This window comes from Mus pahari, chromosome 2 (genome assembly GCF_900095145.1).
Source record: "Mus pahari chromosome 2, PAHARI_EIJ_v1.1, whole genome shotgun sequence".
Classification (NCBI taxonomy): Eukaryota; Metazoa; Chordata; class Mammalia; order Rodentia; family Muridae; genus Mus; species Mus pahari.
The window spans coordinates 100,157,537-100,176,972 of NC_034591.1; the positions used below are offsets into that span (position 1 = coordinate 100,157,537).

General features: G+C 50.5%; 3 protein-coding genes across 8 annotated transcripts; 1 reads left to right on the forward strand and 2 right to left on the reverse strand.

Annotated features, from left to right (window-relative positions):
• The first annotated feature begins 3,865 nt into the window (after nt 1–3,865).
• Mogs (mannosyl-oligosaccharide glucosidase) lies at nt 3,866–7,249 on the forward strand. Its single transcript, XM_021190061.1, has 4 exons — nt 3,866–4,280; nt 4,373–4,602; nt 4,980–5,176; nt 5,329–7,249. The coding sequence occupies exons 1-4, from the start codon at nt 3,935–3,937 to the stop codon at nt 7,058–7,060; spliced, it is 2,505 nt and encodes an 834-aa protein (XP_021045720.1). The 5' UTR covers nt 3,866–3,934; the 3' UTR covers nt 7,061–7,249.
• Nucleotides 7,250–7,394: 145 nt separating this feature from the next.
• Wbp1 (WW domain binding protein 1) lies at nt 7,395–10,031 on the reverse strand. 6 transcript variants are annotated; one of them, XM_021190546.2, is made up of 5 exons: nt 9,557–10,031; nt 9,126–9,227; nt 8,540–8,642; nt 8,223–8,399; nt 7,395–8,075 (listed from the first exon to the last, which is right to left on the reverse strand). In XM_021190546.2, exons 1-5 carry the CDS (start codon nt 9,623–9,625, stop codon nt 7,615–7,617), a joined length of 912 nt encoding a protein of 303 aa, XP_021046205.1. In that variant the 5' UTR covers nt 9,626–10,031; the 3' UTR covers nt 7,395–7,614. The 6 variants fall into 6 exon arrangements, with proteins under 6 accessions (XP_021046205.1, XP_021046204.1, XP_021046206.1 ...); XM_021190545.2 differs by having other exon boundaries at nt 9,126–9,230; XM_029534929.1 differs by having other exon boundaries at nt 7,397–8,075; nt 8,513–8,642.
• Nucleotides 10,032–10,118: 87 nt separating this feature from the next.
• Ino80b (INO80 complex subunit B) lies at nt 10,119–13,640 on the reverse strand. Its single transcript, XM_021191028.2, has 5 exons — nt 13,482–13,640; nt 13,065–13,257; nt 12,746–12,864; nt 12,443–12,612; nt 10,119–10,716 (listed from the first exon to the last, which is right to left on the reverse strand). The coding sequence occupies exons 1-5, from the start codon at nt 13,588–13,590 to the stop codon at nt 10,180–10,182; spliced, it is 1,128 nt and encodes a 375-aa protein (XP_021046687.1). The 5' UTR covers nt 13,591–13,640; the 3' UTR covers nt 10,119–10,179.
• Between the last annotated feature and the right edge of the window lie 5,796 nt (nt 13,641–19,436).

A 19,436-nucleotide genomic window follows, 5' to 3' on the forward strand; every position in this document is an offset into this window, starting at 1 on the left:
TGCCAGAGAACTTAAGAATGCCCAGCTAAGAATGGCTGTGTAGTTTACCAGATAACTCGGGTCCCACTCTCCAGCAGTACTGTAATTCTTCCCTGCTAAATGAGTAGTAGAGGCTCTCTTGCTGTCATCCTTTAAGAAAGACAGCTTCCTGAAGGCCTGGGGTGTGCACTGCAGGGTATTTGGCCATTCTGTGAACCCTGAGATTGTGTTATTTACTGGAAAATACTGGAATAAATACTGGAAAATAGTTGTGGTGTCGCTCAGCCTTAGCACACATCTTTAATCCAAGAGCTTCCTGATTGATTATTGTAAACAAGATTAAAGTCAACTGTAGGTCAAGAAGCAGAGCAAGCAACCACAGGCCCAGTGTTGTCGGGAAATGAACATAGGATTATTAAGAAAAAATGACAGAAAGAGTCAGGGGGACAGATAGACACAGGAAGTAGAATTGCTTGAGACTGTGAGAGAGGGCCATTCCTGGTGGCACTTAGGCTGTGAGAGAGGGCCATTCCTAGTGGCACTTAGGCAGTGAGAGGGCCGTTCCTGGTGGCACTTAGGCTGTGAGAGGGCCATTCCTGGTGGCACTTAGGCTGTGAGAGAGGGCCATTCCTGGTGGCACTTAGGCAGTGAGAGAGGGCCATTCCTGGTGGCACTTAGGCAGTGAGAGAGGGCCATTCCTGGTGGCACNGAGGGCCATTCCTGGTGGCACTTAGGCAGTGAGAGAGGGCCATTCCTGGTGGCACTTAGGCAGTGAGAGAGGGCCATTCCTGGTGGCACTTAGGCTGAGGAGGAAGGTCAGCTGGGTGTTTTCTCTGTCTCTCAGCTAGCAGGCTTTAACATCTGGCTCCCAAGTCTTCACTGGTAAAATTGAATGAGTTTTTGTTAAAAACAACAGGTGTCAGGCTGCTCAGTGGTTAAGAGCACTGACTGCTCTTCCGAAGGTCCTGAGTTCAATTCCCTGAAACCACATGGTGGCTCACAACCATCTGTACAGCTACAGTGTACTCATATATATAAAATAAATAAATAAATCTTAAAACAAAACCAAAAACAGAACAGCTGTCAGTCCCAGTCAGCTCTGCCCTTAAGTAGCTATGACATGGGGCAGATAAATCTGTCACTGTCCACTCTCATTTGTCAAATAAAAATAGTATAGGCTTGTCCACCTATCTAAAGGTTCTGTGTTGGTTCCATTAACTTTGGAATGAAAATACTGTAGATTAAAATAAAAAAACAAACAAAAACAAAGAGCATCTGGGGCTTGAAGAGATGGCTCATCAGGTAAAACTGCTTACCACCAAGCTTGATGACCCTGTTTGATCCCTGGAACCCTCGTGGGGAAAGGCAAGAATACAAATGTGATAAATTTAAAAGTTGTATCTGCATGAATATGTACAGATTTCTCCTTGTTATTATCCCCTAAATAATACACCTGTTGACATCATTTACATCACATTAGGTATAAGTTATTTAGAAAATATTATAAGATACACAGTAAGCCAGGTGTAGGTTACATGCGAATGCTACACATTTTAGTTGAAGGCAATGCTTGGCTATGTAAATACCAAGGAAACCATGGCTGCATAGTGAACCCCAATTTGAGGTGCAGGTTCTACCTCTGAACAGCTTCCAGACAGATGGAAATCCTGTTTCCTGGACTATAGGAAAGAGAATGCCTTTGCAGAGTTGGAGTTCCAGAAAAGAGAGGTGGGCAGAGGGCTAAGATACAGTTCAGTGGTGAAGTAAGCTGCTCCTTGGTGGGTTCGTCCCCTCCCCACATCCAGTGTCACCCCCTAACACTAGATAGGAGAGAAACAGGATAGAGGGATTAGAAAAATCCCTGAATCTAATTTCTTTTGTTTCCTCTTTGACCACTGCTACTAACAAACAGTAACCAACACCCACAAATGACCACCAACCACCAACCTTGCCTCTTGAGACCCTCACCTTTATGCACCCTCTAAAAAGTTCCCAGAATTCTGTATGCCACACAATCACAGAAATTATCTGCAACTGACAAAACCACATTTCCGCTACAGCAGGAGGCAAATCAAAGTCAGCTGCTACAGTCACTCTGAAGCAGCCCCATATCCCTAGGGATACCTGGGATTAAAAGGAAAGCACGTTCTTAGAACATTTCTGTTTTTTTCAGAACACAAAAATTCCAAAATTCTCAAAAATGTCACTACAGTACCTGCCTAGCATGCAAAAGTTCCTAGGCTGCTCTCTAGCACTAGAGGTGAATGAGTGAGTGGGTGGGTGAATGAATGAGAGAATGAATGAGTGAGTGAGTGAGTGGGTGAATGAATGAGAGAATGAATGAGTGAGTGAGTGGGTGAATGAATGATTGAGTGGGCCTGGGCTGTAGCTCAGTTGGCAGAGTGCTGGGCTAGCGCTGAGTACACTAATCACTTGTGTGCGTGTAACCCGGCACTGGGAAGGTAGAGGCTGGAGGGTCAGAAGTTCAAAGTCATTTTTAGCTACACAGACTTGTCTGAAGTTATAGAACTGCTTAACGAAACACACTCGCCGGGCATGGTGGCGCACGCCTTTAATCCCAGCACTCGGGAGGCAGAGGCAGGCGGATTTCTGAGTTCGAGGCCAGCCTGGTCTACAAAGTGAGTTCCAGGACAGCCAGGGCTATACAGAGAAACCCTGTCTCGGAAAAAAAGAAAAAAAAAAAGAAACACACCCTACCTGGGCTTCCTTGTGAGTCCACTCCAGGAAGAATGGAAGTGCAGGGTATACATAGTGAAATAGCTTAATTCATATATACTTGGGTTTTAAGCTAGTCCCTTCCCAGCTCTGTGGCTGGGACCCAGTTATTTATATTTCCTAGGCCATGGTTTTCTGCTTCCAGATTAGAGCTGGGCAGTGATATGTAAACATAGCTTAATAGACACTCGCTCCTGACACTCTGGAGGCTGAGGCAGGAGGCTATCTATCACTATCAAGCTTGGTGACAGCCAGGGCTATATACAAAGCAAGGCTGTCTTAACCAACATGGCTTTACATAGCAAGCTGGAGGACAACCTAAACAAACACATCCCCCAAAGAGGGGAAACTAGCCTTAATATGGTCATTTTTTTTTTTTTAAGAAAAATACTTTTATGTGTATGGACACGTGTGTAGGGCCCAAAGAGGCTGTCGGGTCTCCGTATCTGTAAGATGCCAGCCATGTTGGTGCTGGGAACTGAACTTCTATCCTCTGCAAGCGCAGCAAATACATTAACCGCTAAATCCTATCTCCCGCTTCCTTCCTTCCTCGTACTTTTTCTTTTCTTTTTTAAAGACGTGGTCTCACTGTGTATCCCAGGGCGGCCTCGAATTCACAGAGATCCTCCTGCCTCTGCCTCCTGAGTACTAGGATTAAAGCTAAGAGCCACCACGCCTGGCTTTTTTTTTTTTTTTTAAACATTTTATTTGTATGTGCTTGTGTGTGTCTGTGTGTGTCTGTGTGTAAACGTGTGGAGGTGAGGTGCGCTCATACCACAGCATACGCGTGGAAGTCAGAGGCTGTATGCATATTTGTGGGCCTGATGTGAAGATCGGCAACTTGTGGAACTCTGATTTCTTTCTTCCACGTCCTGGGTTCGAGGATCTAACTTAGGTCGTCAACCTCCCGAGCCAGCGCCGTTACCGCCGAGCCATCTCTCCAGGACCTGATCAGTAGTTAAACAAAACAAAAGAGAAGGGGCTCAGAATGCCATGGCTTCTCTCTCCCAGCCCTTGAACTCACACCCACTGGCGCTTCTCACCGATCGAGTCCCGGTCTCCGTACTGAGTACACCAGCCACAGCGCTTCCGGGTTTCGGGGCCGGACCTGACGTGTAAAACGGGATTTCCGGTGGGGCGGGGCGCTCGGGGAGGCGCGCGGCGAAGGCTCGGTCCGCTGACCGCACGGTGGCAGCCGGGGAGCGTGCAGGCTGCCCGCATGGCCCGGGGCGAGAGGCGACGGCGCGCTGCGGCCGCAGAGGGGGCGCGGCCGCTGGAGAGGGCGCGGGCGGCGGGCCGGCGGGATGGCAGGGCTGCTGGGGCGCGCGGCTCGGCGAGCGGCGCGGCCCTGGCCGTGGTGGTGTTGGCGCTGGCCTTCGGCCTGTCGGGGCGCTGGGTGCTGGCGTGGCTCCGTATGCGCCGCGCGCTCACTCTGCACCCCGCGCCGTCCGCGCTGCCGCCGGACTCCTCCAGTCCTGCCGTGGCCCCGGAACTCTTCTGGGGCACCTACCGCCCACACGTCTACTTCGGCATGAAGACTCGCAGCCCCAAACCACTGCTCACGGGTAACCCTGGGGCGGGTGACTGGGAAGGACCCGGCAGTCTTCGAAGACTTGAGACGGTCTCTGTTGACTGACGTGGCCATTCTGCTTCCCAGGACTGATGTGGGTGCAGCAAGGCGCCACCCCGGGGACCCCTCCTAAGCTCAGGCACACGTGTGAACAGGGAGACGGCGTGGGTCCCTATGGCTGGGAGTTCCACGATGGTCGCACCTTCGGTCGGCAGCATATCCACGATGGGACCTTACGGCTCACCACTGAGTTCGTCAAGAGGCCTGGGGGTCAGCACGGAGGGGACTGGAGCTGGAGAGTGACCGTAGAGCCTCAGGTCAGGGGGCATCAGGATCCTCTTCCGCGCAGCCCAGACTTCCCCATCCTTCCCATTCAGCAGCAAATGCAGTATGAAATGGAGATTGACAGCCGGGACACCAGCCTGGCTGACCATGTCTGCCATCTCCTTGTTTGTAGATAACACAGTGACGCCTAACTCAAAAGATTGACTGAAACAATCCACGTATAATTCTAAAACCTCTGTCATTTCCAGGAGGAATCCTGTTCAGGGCCCTTTGGCTCAGTCCACTGGGTGGACCTGCCTACCCTCAGTATTGGCAGATGTATGTTTGCCACAGTTCTTGTAATCCCTGTTAAAACTGATTCTCAAAAGGATGTTTTTCTGATGCTTTATTGTGTTCCTTGGTCACCCAGGCCTCAGGTACACCTTCCTCCCCTTTGGTGTCCCTGTTCTTCTACGTGGTGACCGATGGGCAAGAGGTCCTACTACCAGAGATTGGAGCCAAAGGACAGTTGAAGTTCATCAGTGGGCACACCAGTGAACTTGGTGACTTCCGCCTTACACTTCTGCCACCAACCAGTCCAGGAGACACTGTCCCTAAGCATGGCAGGTAACTGGAGGATTGGGGCAGGGTGGTACAGGGGTACTTGGGAGATAGACTTAGCCTGGTTTCTATGACTCCCTCCTCCCTTTCCCACCAGTGGGACTGGTGAGGCATCCCTTTCATGATTAACACTCCTTATTTGTTTTCTTGCCTTCAAGCTACAATGTCTTCTGGTCCTCCAACCCAGGGCTGCCACTGCTCACAGATATGGTAAAGAGCCGCCTAAACAGCTGGTTTCAGCACCGGCCCCCAGGAGCCTCCCCTGACCGCTACCTCGGCTTGCCTGGATCTCTGAAGTGGGAAGAGAGAGGCCCTAGTGGGCAAGGGCAGTTCTTGATCCAGCAGGTGACACTGAAAGCCCCTTTCTCTGTGGAGTTTGTGTTTGAATCTGGCAGTGCGGCGACAGGAGGAAACCACGCCTCTGGGCGGCTGGTGGGCAGCCAACTGACCCAGGCCCTGGAGAGCCATGCTGCAGCCTTCAAGGAGCGGTTTGAGAAGACCTTCCGGCTAAAGGAGAAGGGCCTGAGCCCCGAGGAGCAGGCTTTGGGTCAGGTTGCCCTCAGTGGCCTTCTTGGTGGGATTGGTTACTTCTACGGACAGGGTTTGGTGTTGCCAGACACTAGCACGGAAGGGTCTGAACAGAAAATGGACCCTGCCCTGTTCCCACCTGTCCCTCTTTTCTCTGGGGTACCTTCCAGGTCATTCTTCCCACGAGGCTTCCTCTGGGATGAAGGCTTTCACCAGCTAGTGGTCCAGCGATGGGATCCCCACCTCACCCGGGAGGCCCTAGGACACTGGCTGGGGCTGCTCAATGCTGACGGCTGGATTGGGCGAGAGCAGATTCTGGGGGATGAGGCCAGAGCCCGAGTGCCCCCAGAATTCCTAGTGCAACGGGCAGCCCATGCCAACCCCCCAACCCTGCTCCTGCCAGTCGTGCACATGCTAGAAGGCCGTGACCCTGATGACTTGGCCTTTCTCCGCAGGGCTTTCCCCCGCCTGCATGCTTGGTTCTCTTGGCTCCATCAGAGTCAGGCAGGGCCAGTGCCACTATCCTACCGCTGGCGGGGCAGGGACCTAGCTTTGCCTACCCTACTTAACCCCAAGACACTGCCCTCAGGCCTGGACGACTACCCTAGGGCCTCGCATCCTTCCACAGCAGAGCGGCACCTGGACCTGCGCTGCTGGGTGGCACTGGGTGCCCGGGTGCTGTCCCAGCTTGCAGAACAGCTTGGGGAGACTGAAGCTGCTGCAGAGCTGGGCCCATTGGCTGCCTCTCTAGAAGAACCTGGAAGTCTTGACGAGCTGCACTGGGCTCCTGAGCTGGGGGTCTTTGCTGACTTTGGGAACCACACAAAAGCAGTACAGCTCAAGTCGAGGCCCCCACAGGGGCTGGTTAGGGTGGTAGGCAGGCCTCCACCTCGATTACAGTACGTGGATGCCCTGGGCTATGTCTCTCTTTTTCCTTTGCTGCTACAACTGCTGGACCCCAGCTCGCCCCGCTTGGGACCCCTGCTAGACGTTCTAGCTGATAGCCACCATCTCTGGAGCCCCTTTGGGTTGCGCTCTCTTTCATCCTCTAGCGTCTTTTATAAACAGCGCAATACTGAGCATGATCCACCTTACTGGCGGGGTGCCGTGTGGCTGAATATTAACTACCTAGCTTTGGGAGCACTACACCACTATGGGCGTGTGGAGGGTCCTCACAAGGTTCAGGCTGCCAAACTCTACCATGAACTGCGGGCCAATGTAGTGAGAAACGTCCAGCAGCAATACCAGGCTACCGGGTTTCTGTGGGAACAGTACAGTGACCAGGATGGGCGGGGCATGGGCTGCCGCCCCTTCCAAGGATGGACCAGCCTTGTCTTACTGATCATGGCTGAAGAGTACTAACGTGACAGAAGGAAAACCAGGCCATTTGTGTCACTTGGAATATGCAGACAAGGGCTTGGGTTTCTGGTCTCATTGTTTCAGATCTTGTAAGCTCATCTCAGGTGTCTCCTTATTGTCATCCTATACAGCTCTGGGGTGAACGTGAACTCAAAGAGTCTATTTTTCTAAATAAACTGTAAAAGAACCTAACTGACCGCTTGCTTTAGACAGTTTTGCCTTGGGGCTGCCTGTTATCCTCATGTAAAGTGATAAATGGCCCCTTTCTTCCCTTCAGGGCCAGTGTGGTTGAGAGGCATGCAATGAGTTGAGGTCTACTCTACCCACAATCACAAGCAGCTGGTTCATGTCTCTTTAATGAGATCAAAGGCTCCTGTGTATGTATGTTCTGGGAGTGAGTAATGATAGCACAGTCCTCGGTACTGCCCCTCTTCAGGGCTCCAGCCCTTTCAGGCGTGTTCTAGGGGGGTGGGGACGGTCCCACATGGAGGACTGCAGTTGAAACCAGGGCTGAATCCTGATGGCTAAGTCATATCCAGTTTCCCTCTTGAAACTACTTAAGGGATGTCCCCATAACTAGAATCCAGTCCCACAGGAGGAACCTGGGACATATTACCTGGGGGCAGTGCACAAGGGGAATGGTCTTCCAGATCTGCTTGGGAGACACTAACCCTCGCTACCTTGACTGGCTCACCTTCACTGGAGTCAGGACAAGGGCAGAGCTCAATACCCGAGTCACCAGTCAGGCGACGATAGCGGCAGGAAGGGGGTATGTGGACTGGGCTCAATCCTGCCGTGGGCTCACCCTCCTGATGAGGGAGAGCACTCTGGTGGGAGGAAACACCTTCTACACTTGTCCCCTCCGAGTGGGCAGAGCAGCTGGATTCGGAAGAGCAGCGGGTGCATTCACTGCAAGTAGTCCAAGGGTGGCCGGGGCCCACCGTGTAAGGAGGTGGCGGTGTGCCTGGGTGGTGAACCACATCCTCATAGGCTGGGGGTTTGAAGGCGCTGAGGAGGCCTGCAGGAGAGAGAATGGCATGGATGACTGAAGGACCTGAGCTACAGGAGTGCTCTGAAATGTCTGCCAGTGAAGGTGTGGGGTGGTTGAGGGTCCTGGCTTGGGAGGGGCTACTGGTTCTGCATCCAAGAGCCTCAAGTCACTCACGAAGGTCAAGCAGCGAACCAGTTGGAAGAGGGCCAGCCCCATGGCATGCCCCATGGTAAGCCAACAAGTTGATTTCACGCTGCCGCTGTTGCTGTCGCAGCCTGAGTTTAGCCCTTCGGTGGCGGAAAGCACAGCTGCAGCTGAAGAGGATGAGGACAGTCCAAAGTAGCCAGAACCCTGCAGGAGGCAAAGAGGGCACAACTCGGGTCACCACCCCAGACTCCAGCCCCAAGCACAGAAGGGGCTTTGGTAGCTGAGTTCAGAAATCCAAGGGAGAATGGGCAGGGAACCTGAGATGGGTCCCTCTGAAGACTCACACCAGAGTTCATAGTAGTAGGTGCAGCAGCCAGTCTCCCCACAGCAATGACCAGTCTCACAGAGGTAGGGCTGGGTATTCACTCCTGGGCACAGCTCTCGAAGCTGGAGGCAAGGAGGCACTAAGAACTAGGGGATTCTACCCAAGGCCCTGTCCACCCCACCTACTGCACGCACATACACAGTCCCACCCACGAGCGGACCTAGCCTGGAAGGATGGCATGGGGATGCTAAAAGGAGCATCTACATGTAGGGCTATCAGTATGGAAGATTTAAAACAGCCAGAAACTAGTGTAGAAAGTGAAGTGTAAATACAGAGGTGATATCAGTTCTTTAAACCCAAGACTTTTCTCACAGAAGCCTGGCCCCAAGGGTGGTTTTTGGTAAGCTAATGTTTTCAAAGAAAAAAAACAGTGTGTGACAATGGGTAGGAATTTAAGGCCATTTCCAAAGCTAAAAAGCTTTCAACATCTCCCACCCCAAAGGTCTGCCTCCCACAACCCCAAGATAGATTTTTTCCCACCCCTGGGTCTCAAGCTCCCTAGGGTAGAGGAGGAGCAGCGTGAGACCCAGAGCAGTGCTCCCAACCAGATGGGATTGCTGTGGATGATAAAGGATGGTATCCAGGGCGCGAGTCTGGGTTCCAGCTCGTCTCCAAATTGCTCCCTCAAGAGAAGATGCTGCCGGACTCTGCTGTGACAATAGGCACAGAGAAAAACATCACAAATAACTGCTGCAAGATAGAGGGAGCCTCCCTGGGGTTTTCACTACGCCTCTGGTAACTGGAGAGCCACTGCAGGCTTGCATTGCAACCATGAGATGGGATCTAAGAGGCTGGAGGTAAAGTCAACTGCATCTACGTAGTAAGTCTAGACAAAGAGTAGAATGGTCCTGTTCAGGAACTTCAGAGTACCTTTGGCTCCATGAGCTCCTCCCCCACCCCGGACAGGAAGTGACAGGAAAGGGGAAAGAGAAATAAATGGCTGTCGTAAGATAGGCTTTTAAAGCTGCTGGGATACCTGCTGTTGCGGCGCCTGAAGTGCCCCCCAGGCCTCTTCGCTGCTGTTCCTGCTGCTGGCCCGAGCCATGCCTCCACCTACAGACCCCTGAAGACCACAGCCTCCTCCACCGCCAGCTGCCCCACCCCTGCCACCTCTGCCGCCACTTCCATGGTCCCTGCCCGGCCCATTGCCACCGGTGCCACCATCACTCCGCGGCCGGAGCTCCCGGCCGGGGAGAGCACCTCCAGAGGACACAGTTGCTCAGTCCAGCCAATCAGAATCGCTAACTAACAGATTGACCAATAGGAGCCAGTCACAGGTTTCTCCCTCTGCCCAATCCACAGCGGCGCCTGTGCTGCTCTCCCAGACAACAAGAACTCACACAGACAAAGACGGGGAAAGGCTCGACCAAATGCCTGATTGACAGCAACAATAGCCAGTACGGACAACAGAACAAGCTTTGACTGACTGTCCAATGAACGGCCGTCCAGCACAAAAATTTTCGCCGATTGGCTGAATGACTTTACACGCGCAGGTTCAGACTCCGCCGGCTTCCCGATCCAGCAATTCTGTACGAGCCGAGGCACCACACGAAATTTAATAGGGTCGGGAGACTGCGGGAATGTGGCGTGGGAGAGGTCTTAGGTGGCCAGGAGTGGGGACCCCGGGCCCTCGGGTCCTCCCAGCCGTAGCTGCAAGTTGATGCGGTAGCACTGTAGGCTGCAAAGGGCCTGGCCGGTGCGGGAGCAGGCATAACGACGCGGGTGGGGGCAGCCGGGGACAGAGCATCGTGGAGCGGGGCCCGATGGGGCAGGCCGCTGTGCCACCGCCGTGGGTGTGGGAACGCCGGGAGGAAAAGACAAGGTGGAGCCCTGTGCCCCGCTGCTGTAGCGCACCATGGGTGCTGGGGCCGGGGCAGCAGCCCGTCCTCCACGCCGCTCGCCCCGCGCCGCCCCACGCCCTCCACGCCCGCTAGGAGCGGCCGTCTTGGTGAGGCGCTCAATTGTCTGATTTTTGTGCTCCTCTGCCCGCCTCGCCGCCTGCAGCCGCCGCTTCCGTGCACGCTCCTCACGCTTCAGCAGCATCTCTTCCGTGAGGGCAGGGGCAGGGCAGCCCCCAGCCACTGGCAGAGGCAGAGTCGGGGACGGCTGGCTCCGCGCCTTCTGGAGCAGGGCTCGCTGGGGGAAGATAGAGAAGATGTCTGAGAACCGAAAGGCGAGGTCCCCAAGTCGAGGGATGAGAAAGATGGGAAATGGAAGGTGGAGTCTTGACCATCATTGTTTTGGGGGTCACCCACCCCTATTTTCGTTTGTTTCGAGGTGGTCTCACTATGTAGACCAGGCCAGCCTGGAGCTCACACTCTTCCCTCTGTCCCCTAGGTGCTGGGTTCAAAGGCTTGTGCCACTATCCCCATCTTTAGGGACCCTTAATACCACACTTGCTCTTTCCAGGGCTCCTGCCTCTCACTCAGCTCTAAAGGAGGAAACAAAAGTATGGTACCCTGCCTGCCCCATGCGCCCAAACTGGAGCACCCTTGTGTAGGTTTTTGTTGTTGCTGCTGTTTTAAATAGTATCTCAGGAAAGAGCATCAACTTGGATTTGGCTCAAACCAGAAAGAATTACCCTGGATTCCTTTTTTTCTCCCAACAAGTAGCTACTCCCAAAATACATCCAGGCTTCAGTGCAGGTTTCTCTGTTCTGTTACTACTTCCTTCTGGACTCAAGCTGTCACCAGCTCTCCCAGTTTCCACACCCCATGCCCCACTCCCAGTTTATTGATTGATTTCGACAGGCTAGCCACATGTATTTTTAGATGCCTCGGAATTTGTAGCCATCCTCCTGTCTTTCTGGGACACAGACCTGCGCCACGACAGCCTACACTTCAGCAGCTTCCTACAGAAACCCCTTACCCCTACTAAGCTTCACTCCACATAATTGCCAAGGTAATTAAGTCAGCTATGTCACTTGTCAGCGTCTGTCCCCCTGGTGACCTGGCCACACTTTCCTGGGTCTCTGTGCCCGTGGGTTCTATGTCAGCTGGTCTCTTTGTTTGAGAAGCTCCTCTGGTACTGGAAATGTCGTCATCTCTTCAAAGGCATTATAGACTGGAAAGACTGCTCAGCGGTTAAGAGCACCGGCGGCATTGCTGGGGACTCATGCAGTTCCCTGCACCTACACGGCAGCTCACAGCTGTCTGTAAATCTAGCTCCGGCAGCATTGTGGGGACTCATGCAGTTCCCTGCACCTACACAGAAGCTCACAGCTGTCTGTAAATCTAGCTCCAGGAGTTCTGATGACCTCTGGCCTCCAGGGGCAACAAGCACATAACTCATCCACATAAAATAAATACGATTTATCTTTAAAACAAAAGAGAACAGTGAAAATTCCCCACAACTACCCTAATGTTTCTGTCTTGGCGATTTCTCCTTTAGCATTCCTATTTTCTGTAGGTTTTTTTTTTAAAAAGATTTATTTTATTTATTTATGAGTACACTGTAGCTATCTTCAGACACACCAGAAGAGGGCATCAGATCCCATTACAGATGGTTGTGAGCCACCATGTGGTTGCTGGGAATTGAACTGAGGACCTCTGGAAGAGCAGTCAGTGCTCTTAACCACTGGGCCATCTCACCAGCCCTATTTTCTGTGGTTTTAAAAAGTTACTTAGGAGCTGTGTGTGGAGGCACACACCTTTAATTCCAGCACTTAGGGGCAAGGGCAAGCATATCCCAGTCAGGGCTTAAATACTAAGATCTCAATTCAAAAAAGAAAAAAGGTCATTTATTTCCCGTCAGCATGCACTTGAATACCCACCCCCTTTCCTTTCCTGTTCCTCTCCTTGCCTAAGAAACAGTAAGTTCCCCCTATGTGTTCATTGAGTGAATAAAGACGGAAGTAACTTACCTGTCTCGCAGTAAGCAGCCGCTCGTTGATCTCCTTCTTGAGGTCCCCGTTGTCATCCAGCTCTCCCTTCTCCAGGGCGTCTAACCATCTCTGTTCCTCCTCTTCCTCCTGGCCCTCCAGATCCCCTGGCAGGTCCCGAAGCGGGGAGGGGGACAGATTACTGTCTTCATCTGGGTGGGAAAGTTGAAGGAAAGTGCAACATTAAGTTGGTCCTAGGACACAGAAAATTCTCAGACCCCACCCTCTTCCTTTTGCTGGTTAGAAATGAGCAACCCAGCTTGGCCACTACCAAGGGCTTCTCACCCAGCCAGGCGCGGTACTGCTCCAGAGGCACGCCTTCCATAGGTTCCTCTTCATTATCCACCACCATCAGGGGAGACGGTGAGCGAGGCCCCTCGGGAATCACAGTGAAAGTAGGGACACTGCAGAGTAGAAACGCTACTCTAAAGTGAACAGGCGGCTGGCTCTCTCCTACTCTGGAGCTACAGTTTTCCCGACCCGCTGGGATTCTTGCTGCCTTAACTTGGACCCTGAAGTCAAAGTTTATTTTCTATTTTCCAGTAAAGCCCAGCCCACCTGCTGCTGAATTTTCCCGAGTCAAATACTTGATACTTGATCTCACCTCTTGGTGCCCAGGACCTGTCCACCCAGCTTGATTTTAAGTTTAAGTTGGGGCTTGGCAGGAGCCTGCAGCGTCGGTCCGGCCTCCTCTTCCTGGTGATGCTTTTTCTTGTGTTTCTTTTTATGTTTCTTGTGTTTTTTCTTGTGTACTCCGTGGCCGTGGGCACCTGCCAGGCTTAGCTCCAGCGTTTCCCCTGCGGAAGGAGAGCCTGTCAGAGGGGATCCGCCAAACCGTGCCAGGGGAAGCTCTGCCTAACCTAACAAATTCAACTGAGTCCCACTCTCCCCACGTTATTAGCTGTTACCATAACAACTGCCCCGCCTCGCTCCTTCCCACCTGTGGCGGGCAGACCCGGCTCCACCGCCGGAGAGCGACTCCTTTCTCAAGATCACTCGAGTTAGAGCCACCCGCGCTTACCCGGCTCGGGGGCCTCCATCGCCCCAGGCGTGCTCCCGCGCCGCCACAGCTTGCTCATGGGGTCCTGCAAAGGGAGAGGACTGGAAACGGTCGGGACACAAGCCGACATGCCTTTTCCGCCCCGCGGAAGAACAGAATCCAGCAAAATAACCGGCTACTTCCGGTGCCTGGCAACCATGTTTGTGCGTGGTACGCCTTACAGCCAAAAATACTCCGGTAAGAAACACGGTCCCTGCCAAACAAAAGTTCCGGCATCACTAGGCACCTTACTGGCACACCAGCCTTAAAAAGGATTACGAGTTCGAGGCCAGGCTTAATGCCATCTTGTTCTCAGAACGAAAGTTCAAAGCCTCTAGAAGGCTGGAAAAGCCACAAAAAAGGTAAGGTTTTCCCCTAACTTGGGTTCCCTATATTAGATTCCAGACCTGTCTCCTTTTCTCTGTGTTGCTGTCTCTGTCTTTCTGTCTCTTCTGTCTGTCTGTCTGTCTGTCTGTCTGTCTGTCTGTCTGTCTGTCTGTCTGTCTGTCTCTTCTGTCTGTCTGTGTCTCTCCCCCTCTTCCCTTCATTTCTCTCTCTTCCCCCCCCCCCGCTCTCCCTCCCTCCCTATTTCTTTCCCTTCCCCTCCCCTCCTCTCTCTCCTCTCCTCACCCCTCTCCCTCCCCATCTCCCCATTCTCATTTGTTAGCAATAAGGGGCAACGTCGTTATGGTGCATCTTTATTGTAAACACTAAGCTTCTCAACTAAGGTTGTGAAATGATAAGATTGACAGAGAATTTAGAGTCCAGAGAACAGTTACATTGTAAAGAATACAAGCATCCCTCTAATGAGGGATCTAAATAAATTTGCTACATCCCTGTACTGCGAAGTTAGGAAGCTAGTTAACTTTAACAAAACCAGACATAGAAAGGTAGGAAACTGGTGAGGGAAATTGCTGATGTGTGGTTGGGAAATGAGGGAGGTGGGAGACTTTTGTTTTGTTTTGTTTTTGTTGTTTGAGAAGGGGTCTCACTAGGTGCCCCAGGTTGGCTTGGTACTGTATGTACCCATACTGGTGTCAAATCCATGAACTTTTTACTTCAGCCTTCCTAGGGCTGGGATTACAGGCATTAATAACCAAACTTTGCTGACATTTTTCACATATCCTTTCTCCCCTTTGAATTTTATATAAAATTTGTGAATGTTTTCCTTTATCTTCTAGTTAATTTATACATCATTTTAAAAACAGCACAGAGTTGAGTATGCCAATAAATAAGAGAAAAACTCTAAAAACTGTGATTCAGGGCTGGAGAGATGGCTCGGTAGTTAAGAATGCACACAACTCTCTTGCAGAGGACCCAAGTTCACTTTCCATCTCCCACAACAGGCAGCTCACTGCTGACTGTAATTCTATCTCTAAAGAAATCTGATAGCTCTGGTCTGTGCCAGTACCTGCACTCAAGTGTACATAGGCAGACACAGACACACACCTGCATATAATGTTTTAAAATGATCTGAATGGAACTAAAGAGATGGCTCATCAGCTAAGAGCACTTGTTGCCCTTTCAGAGGACCCTGGTTTGGGTCTCAGTACCCACAGAGCTTCTCCCAATCGTCAGGAACTCCAGTTTCAGATCTGGATGCTTCTTCTGGTCTCCTCAGGACCTCTGCAAGGCCAGCAACTCTTGTTAACACCTGAGCCACCTCTCCAGCCCCTGATTCTCCTGATTTTCTTGATTCATTCATTCTATCTATCTATCTATCTATCTATCTTTCATTCATTCATTCATTCATTTTTGAAACAGGGCTTCTCTGGCTGTTTATTTGTTTATGTTTGTTTGTTTGGTTGGTTGGTTTCTCTGTGTAACCTTGGCTGTCACTTTGTAGACCAGGCTGGCCTCAAACTCCGAGATCCGCCTGCCTCTACCTCCCAAGTGCTGAGATTAAAGGTGTGTGCCACCACGTCCAGCTTTCTTGATTCTTTTCATTTAAGATTTATTTATTTAAAATGTATACAGCATTCGACCTGCATGTATGCCTGCAGGCCAGAAGAGGGCACTAGCTCTCGTAGGTAGTTATGATCCACCATGTGGTTGCTGGGACTTGAACTCAGGACCTCTGGAAGAGCAGACAGTGCTCTTAACCTCTGAGCCATCTCTTCAACCCCCTTGATTCTGCTTAGAAAAGATTGAGGAATAATCAATGTGCTACTAGTGCTTGTCTTTAGAAGTTAGAGGTAAGGATCTTTTACTGTCTAGATTTGAACTCACTCTGTAGACCGGTCCGGCCTCAAACTCAGAGATTCACTGGCCTCTGCCTCCAGAGTGCTGGGAATAAAGGTTTGCCCCACCACACCTGGCCTTTTTTATTTATATTTTTTAGACAGGATCTTATATATTCTAGGCTGGCCTGAACCTTGCAGTATAGCTGAAGATGACCTTGAATTCCTGCCTCTCCTGCCTCTACTTCCCCAGTGTGGCAATCACAGATTATACCTGGTCCCGTGGAGTGCTGGGGATGGAGCCTGGGCTTCATGTATGATAGACAAGCACGCTACCCACAGACATAACCCATTTGTAATTCTTTTTGAAAGTTTACTGGGCACACTAGGCACCATGGGCTGGGCATAGTAAGAGCAACACCTAACACCTGCATTTTGGAAAACTAACTTAGGGAGGCCTTTCTAGAACACATTGGGGTGTTTAGCTACATGACTGTTCCACAGGGAAGGTTCTGCTGTTTCTGTTCTATAAATAAGGAAACTGAGGCTCAGAGAGACAAACACACAGGCAGGGAGTAGCAGTGTAAGCATCAGACAGAGGCTTCCTCACTCTAGGCTGGGCTGTTTCCTCTGTATCCTGACATCAGCAGGGAGGAAGTGAAGTGAATGACAACTAACTTCTTTCTTTCTTGTCTTGGGCTTTTTTTTTTTTTTTTGTAACTTTACCTTGTTTAGTGTGGAAATATACAGACCAAGAGGAATTTTACCTTCTGAAGGCTTTCTCAAAGCTTGTTTTAAAGTTTCATGAAAAAAAAAATTAAATTTATAGCGTTTGAATAGAAATGCCCCAAAAGACTCATATATTTGAATGCTCAGTTGATAGGGAGTGGAACTTTTTGAAAGGATTAGAAGAACAACTAGGAGGTGTGGCCTTGTTGGAGGAAGTGTGTCATTGTGAGTGGGTTTTGAAGTTTCAAACACCCATCCATGCCAGGACCAGTCTCTGCTGTCTGCAGATGAAAATGTAGAAATCTCAGCTACTACTCCAGCACCATGCCTGCCTGCTTGCCAAGTCGCTTCCAGCCATGATGATAAACTAAATGATGGACTAAACCTCTGAAGCTATAAGCGAGCCCCAAATTAAATACTTTCTTTAATAAGAGTTGCCTTGGGGGGCTGGAGAGATGGCTCAGTGGTTCAGAGCACTCACTGCTCTTCAGAGGTCCTGAGTTCAATTCCCAACAACCACTTGGTGACTTACAACCATCTGCAGTGGGATCCGATGCCCTCTTCTGGTGTGTCTGAAGATAGCTACAGGGTACTCATATACGTAAAATAAATAAATAATTCTAAAAAACAAGAGTTGCCTTGGATATTGTGTCTCTTTACAACAATAGAACAGTGGCTAAGATATATAGAAAATAGTGCAAGAACAGTAAAAAGAACTCTTTCATCTAGTCACAGCAGATCCTCCGGCTGACACTGACCCATAGTCTAGTCAGGAGTAGTGGAGCACTGGCTGCAGCTCCAACACATGGCAGGCTGGACAAGAGGATCCCCATTCATTTAGAATCCAGCCCAGGATTTACTGAGACAGTGTCTCAAAACGAAAACAAAAACAAAACAACAACAAAAAACAAAAACCAAGACAGGCTAGGGGGTTGGAAAGCAATGAATTGCTCTTGCAGAGCATCAGAGATGAACTCCCAGCACCCACATGGAGGCTGACAACGCTCTGCAGTTCCAGGGGATCTGATACCCTATTCGGACATCTTAAAACTCTGCTTGCATGTGGTACACAGACATACATGAAAACATCTACACACATAAAACAAAAGGATGATGGTAATAATAACAACAACAACAATAAACAACAAAAACATCAGGCTAGGTATGTGTTTGTAATCCCAGAGCTCAGAAGGCAGGCCAAGTTCAAGGCTAACATGGTCTACACAGTAAGATCCTGTCTCAAAAATCAAAGCCAAGCCAGGCGTGGTGGCGCACGCCTTTAATCCCAGCACTTGGGAGGCAGAGGCAGGCGGATTTCTGAGTTCGAGGCCAGCCTCGTCTACAGAGTGAGTTCCAGGACAGCCAAGGCTATACAGAGAAACCCTGTCTCGAAAAACAAACAAACAAACAAAAAAATCAAAGCCAAGGAATATGAGGTAACATTTCCTTATATTTACTGCCACTGTTATTACTGTTTTCCTGACCACTGTGAAAACAAATTGCAGACCCTATTACTATCCAGTTCACAAGCCCTATTTTAATCTCATCAAAGGTTCATGAGTGCCTCTTTTTACTGCAGTTATTGATCAGACGTGGTCAATTGCGTTCCATAGGCATGGCCTCAGTTCCCTCATTAGGAAAGAACCTCGACCGACTGGGGCCAAGATAGGGTTTAAAGTGAGAGACAGGCACAGCAGCATAGTAGGCTGCATGAGACAGGCACAGCAGCATAGTAGGCTGCATGACAGGGCCTCGAAGGGAACAAGCCTTCTCTTCAAATTCTGAGGGAGCCTGGAGAAATGACTCAGTAGTTAAAAGTGTTGGCTGCTCTTCCAGGGGACCTGGGTTTTTATCCCCAGCATCTGCATGGTGGCTCACAATACCTGTAATCCCTGTTCCAAGGGAACTGATGTCCTCTTTCAGTTTCCACGGATACCAGGTGCAGATGTGACAGACAGACATGCTGGCAGGCAAAAGACCCATGCACATAAAGTACATTTTTAAAAAAGTTAGAGAGGAGCAACATTAAGACAGCTGGAAATAGGAGAGAGTGGGTATGGTGGTTGGAATAGGTATGGCCCCCATAGATTCATGTGTTTGATGTTTGACAATAGTGGGTGGTACTGTTAGGAGGTGTGGCTTGCTGGAGGAAGTATGGCCTTCTTGGAGGAAGAATGTCATTGTGGAGGCAGGCTTTGAGGTCATATATGTTCAAGTCATGCCCAGTATGGCACACAGTCTCCTGCTGCTGCCTGTCGATCAAGATGTTGAACTCTCAGCTTCTCTATCAACATGTCTGCCTGCACACTGCCATGATGATAATGGACTAAACCTCTGAAACTGTTAGCCAGCCCCAAATGAGATGTTTTCCTTTGTAAGAGTTGCATGGTCTTTTAAAAAATATTTATTTATTTAATGTATGTGAGTACACTGTAGCTGTCTTCAGTCACACCAGAAGGGGGCATCAGATCCCATTACAGATGGTTGTGAGCCACCATCAAGTTTCTGGGAATTGAACTCAGGACCTCAGGAAGAGCAGCCAGTGCTCTTAAGTAATATTATTCATCAACAGACAGTGCTTGGTAGAGCCTGGTGGGTAGAGCATCAGTGCAAACCAGGATCTGAGGGCAATGACTTGTATAGTAATTATACTCCTGAAGACAGAAGCTGTGATGCTGCGATGAGCAAGCTCATGACTCTTAAGAGTGCACTGAGCCATCTCTCCAGCCCAGTCAGTTTCTTCACAGCAATGGAAGCCCTAACTAAGACAGTGGGGGAGATGTCTGTCATGTATAGCATCATGGAGGTCCTGAAGGGAAAGTCAGACCCTCACCTACCTCCTCTTATGTAACTTGTAATCTCCCTCTTCCTCGTCTTTCTCTGTCACCCACACACCCCCCCCCACACACACACATACACACACACACATACACACACATACACACACACATACACACACACATACACACACACCCCCCACACACATACACACACACACATACACACACCCCACACACATACACACACA

Coding starts and splice junctions, on each gene's coding strand:
- Mogs (XM_021190061.1), top strand. CDS start 3,935: ATGGCCCGGGGCGAGAGGCGACGGCGCGCTGCGGCCGCAGAGGGGGCG. Junction 4,281..4,372: donor CCCCAAACCACTGCTCACGG/GTAACCCTGGGG, acceptor TCTGCTTCCCAG/GACTGATGTGGGTGCAGCAA. Junction 4,603..4,979: donor GAGTGACCGTAGAGCCTCAG/GTCAGGGGGCAT, acceptor TTGGTCACCCAG/GCCTCAGGTACACCTTCCTC.
- Wbp1 (XM_029534928.1), bottom strand. CDS start 9,625: ATGGCTCGGGCCAGCAGCAGGAACAGCAGCGAAGAGGCCTGGGGGGCA. Junction 9,231..9,556: donor TTCAGGCGCCGCAACAGCAG/GTATCCCAGCAG, acceptor CTATTGTCACAG/CAGAGTCCGGCAGCATCTTC. Junction 8,643..9,125: donor ATCCACAGCAATCCCATCTG/GTTGGGAGCACT, acceptor CCTTGCCTCCAG/CTTCGAGAGCTGTGCCCAGG.
- Ino80b (XM_021191028.2), bottom strand. CDS start 13,590: ATGTCGGCTTGTGTCCCGACCGTTTCCAGTCCTCTCCCTTTGCAGGAC. Junction 12,865..13,064: donor CAGGTCCTGGGCACCAAGAG/GTGAGATCAAGT, acceptor TCTACTCTGCAG/TGTCCCTACTTTCACTGTGA. Junction 12,613..12,745: donor GCAGTACCGCGCCTGGCTGG/GTGAGAAGCCCT, acceptor TTTCCCACCCAG/ATGAAGACAGTAATCTGTCC.